The sequence below is a fragment of the Ichthyophthirius multifiliis genome (genome assembly GCF_000220395.1).
Source record: "Ichthyophthirius multifiliis unplaced genomic scaffold scaff_1120509251291, whole genome shotgun sequence".
Taxonomy (NCBI): domain Eukaryota; phylum Ciliophora; class Oligohymenophorea; order Hymenostomatida; genus Ichthyophthirius; species Ichthyophthirius multifiliis.
Genome location: NW_004086017.1, coordinates 22,181 through 28,180, shown reverse-complemented (window position 1 = coordinate 28,180; position 6,000 = coordinate 22,181). Strand labels below are relative to the sequence as shown.

At 14.1% G+C, this 6,000-nt stretch overlaps 3 protein-coding genes across 3 annotated transcripts, besides 15 other annotated features; 1 reads left to right on the top strand and 2 right to left on the bottom strand. All coding sequences in view use genetic code 6, as the record gives it.

Annotated features, from left to right (window-relative positions):
- Positions 1-482: 482 nt before the first annotated feature.
- Positions 483-603: a microsatellite.
- Positions 604-1,405: 802 nt separating this feature from the next.
- Positions 1,406-1,464: a microsatellite.
- A 30-nt stretch (positions 1,465-1,494) lies between these two features.
- Positions 1,495-2,041, bottom strand: IMG5_176830 (hypothetical protein; the record flags this gene model as incomplete). Its single annotated transcript, XM_004027680.1, has 4 exons — positions 1,495-1,572; positions 1,613-1,715; positions 1,768-1,916; positions 2,027-2,041. The coding sequence occupies 4 exons, from the start codon at positions 2,039-2,041 to the stop codon at positions 1,495-1,497; spliced, it is 345 nt and encodes a 114-aa protein (XP_004027729.1).
- Positions 2,042-2,044: 3 nt separating this feature from the next.
- Positions 2,045-3,199, bottom strand: IMG5_176820 (hypothetical protein; the record flags this gene model as incomplete). The annotated part of the gene is made up of 4 exons (XM_004027679.1): positions 2,045-2,128; positions 2,256-2,495; positions 2,550-2,781; positions 2,832-3,199. 4 exons carry the CDS (start codon positions 3,197-3,199, stop codon positions 2,045-2,047), a joined length of 924 nt encoding a protein of 307 aa, XP_004027728.1.
- Positions 2,150-2,248: a microsatellite.
- Positions 2,508-2,547: a microsatellite.
- Positions 3,023-3,061: a microsatellite.
- Positions 3,147-3,188: a microsatellite.
- A 218-nt stretch (positions 3,200-3,417) lies between the features above and the next one.
- Positions 3,418-3,496: a microsatellite.
- Positions 3,458-3,504: a microsatellite.
- Positions 3,505-3,717: 213 nt separating this feature from the next.
- On the top strand, positions 3,718-5,320 carry IMG5_176810 (hypothetical protein; the record flags this gene model as incomplete). The annotated part of the gene is made up of 2 exons (XM_004027678.1): positions 3,718-4,057; positions 4,152-5,320. 2 exons carry the CDS (start codon positions 3,718-3,720, stop codon positions 5,228-5,230), a joined length of 1,419 nt encoding a protein of 472 aa, XP_004027727.1. The 3' UTR covers positions 5,231-5,320.
- Positions 4,161-4,216: a microsatellite.
- Positions 4,164-4,220: a microsatellite.
- Positions 5,057-5,160: a microsatellite.
- Positions 5,058-5,166: a microsatellite.
- Positions 5,253-5,282: a microsatellite.
- Positions 5,321-5,513: 193 nt separating the features above from the next.
- Positions 5,514-5,559: a microsatellite.
- A 349-nt stretch (positions 5,560-5,908) lies between these two features.
- Positions 5,909-5,966: a microsatellite.
- Positions 5,967-6,000: the final 34 nt, after the last annotated feature.

The following is a 6,000-nucleotide window of genomic DNA, read 5'->3' as shown; positions in this document are numbered from 1 at the left end:
AGAATTATGTATTTAAATAAAATAAAGAAGATTAAATTAGATTTTTCCATTAGACGTCATTTTAGTTTAAATCAGAAACATCTTTTTAATAAAAATTTTTAATAAAGTATTTATAAATTAGGTCTTTTATATTAGAAGTTTAGAATAATTATTAATCATTTTTTTTTATTGTTATTTTTTTATAACTTAAATACTTATTTACTTTTTTTGTTTTAATATACGAAAGAATAAAAATACTTTATTAATATAATGTTATATATATAAAAAATATTTAAATTTAAATTATAAATAAAATCAATACAAAAAATAAATTTATTGTTTAAATAATATTTAATATATTTAATTTCTTTTTTAATTCGGAAAAGTTTATTATTATTCTTAAAATTAAAATCTTAGTTTAACGTTTAAATGTTCTTTTTTATTTTAACTTTTTTTTAAATGACCAAATATATATTTTCAATAAAAATATAAATTATTTACTATATTAATTATAATGTATTATTTTATATTTAAAAAATTATTATTATTATTTTTATTAAAGTATATATATATTATGTTGTTTAAAAAATTATTAGTTAAATTTTATTAATTATTATATATATTCAAAATAGAAAAATATGAAATATTAATTTTTTTTTTTTTTTTTAAAAAAAAAAATTTAATTAATTTTATTTTTATATTTTAACTATTACCTATTTTATTTAAATTTTTTTGTTAATATAGATAAATTATTATAAAATTAAATTTCTTTATAACTATATATTTAATGTATTTTTAAAAATATAATTTATTTTTATTACGTAAGGTAAATCAATACTCTAAAATCTTATTATTTATATGATTTAGATTTTAAATGTATATTTAATTTATTTTAATACATAATTTTTATTTTTTATTTATTTACTATATAAAATGAATATAAAACATCGTTTTTATTTAAATAAATATTAAAATAATTTTACAATTCAAAATTATATAATATTACAAATATATATATAGTAAAAAAATAAAATGTCTAAAAAATTAAAATTATTAATAATTAGATTTTCATATTTTTTATATGAAATTTCAAAGAATTGGATTTTTTAATTTTACATCTATTTTTTTTTTTGAAAGTGCATTAGAGCTTAATTAGATAAGGTATAATAAATTAAAATATTTTATTAATAATACACATTTTTATATATGTATATTTAAAAAGAATTTAAAAACTTATAAATGATTTTAAATTATGTTTAAAAGTTAAATATTGTAGATAGAAAAAATTAAAAATTATTTCTAAAGAAATCAAATAATAAAAGTATATATATAAAAAAAATATATTTAACAATCAAAAAAAATATAAAATATTATTTTATTTGAAATAAACAAATATTAATAAAATATAACTAATGTTTTTTATAGTTATAATATATAAATCTATATATATATATATATATATATATATATATATATATATAATATTTATTTAAATTTTAATTATTTTATTTAAATTCATTTTTAATAATTATTTTCCCTAACCATATCAAAATAAGAATGCTCCATTGCATCTTTTGGTGTTTTTCTTTAAGCCTTAATTTAAAATTAATTAAATATAATTAAATATATGAACATGATCATAAATAAGCATTTTAGATAATAAGTCAATAGCTAATTCATTGCAAAGAATTTTGTTTTCTTCATTTATGAATTTATTCCAAGTCTTTTTCGGATATCTATTTTTAAAAATAAATTATTCATATTTTATTAATATTTTAACTATTTTACTTTCCTAATATTTTATTATATACAGAATCTAATATCAAATCATATTTCTTAATATATTTATATAAATCTTCTATTCCTAATACTTTTGCAATCTTAACTAACTAATCTTAATTATCAGTTCCTTAAAAGAATAGTTCTATTTTAAAAATCTAATAATAATAATTATTAAAATAAATATAAATAATTGAAATTAAATGCAATAAATAAAAAAAAATTAAATAAATTAATTAAGATAATATATAAAATACTAAAATAATACCATAGATGCAAACATAACTCAAGTACTCCATATATCTAAAGAATAATCATAATAATTTTAATCAACTAAATGTTCAGGACCTTTGAAATATCTAGAAACAACCTATATTATTAATCTAAATAAATATATATATATGTAGATATATATATAATAAATATAAATAATATTTTATATTTATATATATATATATATATATATATATATATATATATATATATATATCTCTTACTCTAACATTATAATTTTATTCAGGATGATAAAATTCAGCTAAACCCCAATCAATTAATTTTAGTATCTTATTATTAGGGTCCACAATTATATTTTGTGGTTTAATATCTCTATGCATTATACCTTTACTATGACAATAGTCTAAAGCTTTTAATAATTCGTATATTTAATATCTTATTTCATAATCGGATAATTAAGGAAAAATCGACCTAAAATCTACATTCTCAACAAATTCAAATATCTTTTTATAAAATTTATTATTTGTTTATTTTTTTTATATTTCTTTTTTTTTTACTAAAGCTGGAGTTTTTGAAGCTGAATCTTTAACTACATCTAATAATTCTATAATATTTTGACTTCCTTTTAATATTTGCAAAATTTTTATTTCTCTTTTTATTTTGCTCTTTTTTACAGGTTTTAATACTTTTATTACTATTCTTTTACCATTAATAGTACTTATACCATCAAAAACTTTGGAATATTTACCCCTACCTATTTTTCTTATAACTTCAAAATTATCAATATTGCTAATTTTATTTTATTTTTTAAAATTTTTGTTAAATATTTTTAATAAAACCCCCATTCATTTTCAAATTCTTCATAATTCCAATATTCATTGGGCATATTTTAGTTTACTTTTGCATAATATTTAGGAAGGATTATATTATTTTAAGTATTCCATAATTGTTTTTAATTTTTTTTTTATTATTTTAATTAGATATTATATTTGTTTTATTTTTGTTGAACTGAACTTTTAATCTCTCTACTTTTTTTAATTATTTTATTATTATTTTTTAATTATTTTTTTTTTCTTTTTTCTTTTTTCAAATCTTTAAGAATATTTTCTAAAAATTATGAAATTTTTATTATTACATATTCTTTAAAAATATACAAATAAAAAATTAAAAAATATAAAATAATTAAAGAAAATAAATTATATAACATTATAAAAAAAATAATTAAAATAGCAATAACAATAAATAAAAAATTAAAACCATTAAAAAGTTTTACAAATATTATTTAATTTTTTATAAAAATGAAAAAATGATAATTTTTATAAATTATTCGAAATAAAATAAAATATAAAGTCTGAATAAGTAATCAATATAGTGTTTAATAAATAAAAAAATACTATTAATTTTAGTGAAAATGTGTATTATTTAAAAATATATTTATAAAATAATATATAAAAAAATAAATAAAATATATATATATATATATATATATATATATATATATATATTTATATAAATTAATTAAAATATATAATAAGTAAATTAATTTTATTTATATTTAAATAATTAATATTATTTATTTTGAATTTCTTTTTTTATTTAATATATTTTTTTGTTTTATACATTTATAATTTATATAAAAAGTCAAAAATAAAAAATCAAAGCGGGAATCTTTTAAAAATAACAAAAAATATATTATTTTATTATAAAATAAAAAAAACAAAAAGAATGGAAAAAACAGAAAAATCCAAATCTTAAACAGTCGATGAACATGATAATTAATCTCCTAAAAATATTAATGTATAAAATTCTACAAACAATGACTGTATATAAACTGATTCTTAGAAAAATGAAAATAAAGAGAATAAGCCAGAAATAACCGAAGAATATTTAGAATAATAAATCGAAAAGGTAAAAGAACATATTAGAAAAAACGAATTCGAATCTGCTGAGGAAATATTTTCTGATTTAATGATTGACGCTGTAAAATATTACAAAAACGAATAACATTATAAAATGTCGAAATATTATTATTATTATGGAGATATGTTATTAACAAAATAAGACTGTCACATCAGATATTTTCGGAGAGGAAGCTTAATAAAAAGTAAATAAAGAAGAATAATAAAAAGAAGAAGAAGAAGAAGAATCTGATGAATCAGAAGAAGAAGATGAAAATTAAAATGAAAATAAAAATGAAAATGAAAATTAAAATGAAAATGAAAATTAAATAAATTAAGATGAGAAAATAATATAAATAGACACTATTTTATATAAAGATAACGGAGTGTAAATTTAGGAAGAAAAAATCAATGGAAATTAAGAAGAATAAAAAGAGCAAAACCTAGTTTAATAAAAAATAGATGATTTATAATTAGCCTGGGAAAATCTTGAGTTATGTAAGAAAATTATTTATAAAAATTTAGAAGAAGTTAAATAAAGCAGTAACTTAGATAAAAAGGAAAAATAAAAAGAATTATTAAGATAAATAGTTTAAGTTACATTAAGACTAGGAGATTTGGAAGCTTGGAGGGATTCATTAAAAGACTCTGTGGAATAATACACTGAAGCATTAAATATTGCATTTTAAATAGAAGATAAGGAATATAGTAGGTATTTAAGTAGTATTTATTTTTAATTAGGGAATAGTTTATTGTATGAAAATAAGGAGTTTTGTGAGGAAAATTCATTGAAAAATTTCATATAGAGTGCATAAATATTGGAAAATATATTAAGTTCTAAAATTGGGATACCGCGTGTATAGATTAAATGCTATAAAGAAATAAAAAATGAAGATATTAAAATTGATCATTTAAAAGTATCTTTTTTAGACGATGAAATTTCGAAGGACTTAAAAGAAAGTTTGAAAAATCTTTATGAAAAAATATAGGATACAATTAATTAGAAAGAAGATAGAGTTAAATTTTAAAAAGCTTAGGAAGAAATGAAGGCTTAGAGTTTGAATTAAAATTAGTTCAAAACTACTATTGATCCGTAAAATGTTTAAATTAAAAAATTAGGAACTTTTGGAAATGTTAAAAAGAATAATGATGACTATAATTAAATATAATAATAATTAGATAAAAATTAATAATAATTAAATATTAAACAATAGTAATTAAATGAAACTTAATAATAATTAAATGATAATTAAGAATATTTAAATAATAACTAAATTTAAGGGTATAAATAGAATATTGAAGATTTGGATAATGTTGTAAAGAAAATTAAAAATGATTGATTAATATTTTTTATTTTATTAGTTTTGTTTTTTTTTTTTTTCTTTTTTTTTTAAAAAAAAAGTGCTCTAAATAATTTCGTATTTTTAAGTTATAAATTTTATTATTTAAATTACAGTTTATTTTTTTTTGATATTGTTTTTGTAATTATTATTTTTTTCTTTCAAAAAAAATAAAATTGTAATTTAAAATTATTTATTTATTATTAGAGTGTTTTTTTTTAATCTAAGTAGTAAATATTATTTATTTTTACAAATATAAAAATTTATTTTTTTATAAATAATTTAATAATAATAATAATAATAATAATAATAATAATAATAATAATAATTTTAAATAATTCATTTAATTTATAAATTTTTATATTCTATTCCTTTTATTATTATTTTTAAAAAATAAGAAATAAAATAATGTTAATTAGTAAAATATTTAACTTTAGAAATAAGAAAACATTTAAAAAATAGTTATAATAATTAGAATTTGGTTTAATTTAATAATAACAAAAAAGTTAAATAAAAATATATATACAAAGTTTTAATTTATTGTTCAAAAATATTACAAAATTTATAATTATATTTTAGCTTTATTTTTTAGTCGTATAATTTTAGCAAATTATTCAAAATAAATATATTTTTTTTATTAAAATTTATATAGTATTAAAGGCATTTAATTTAAATTTGTATTATATATATTTTTTTTAATAATTATATTTATTTATTTATTTTATAAATATTATTTTTATAAAAGATTTATATATATAAAATATTAAATA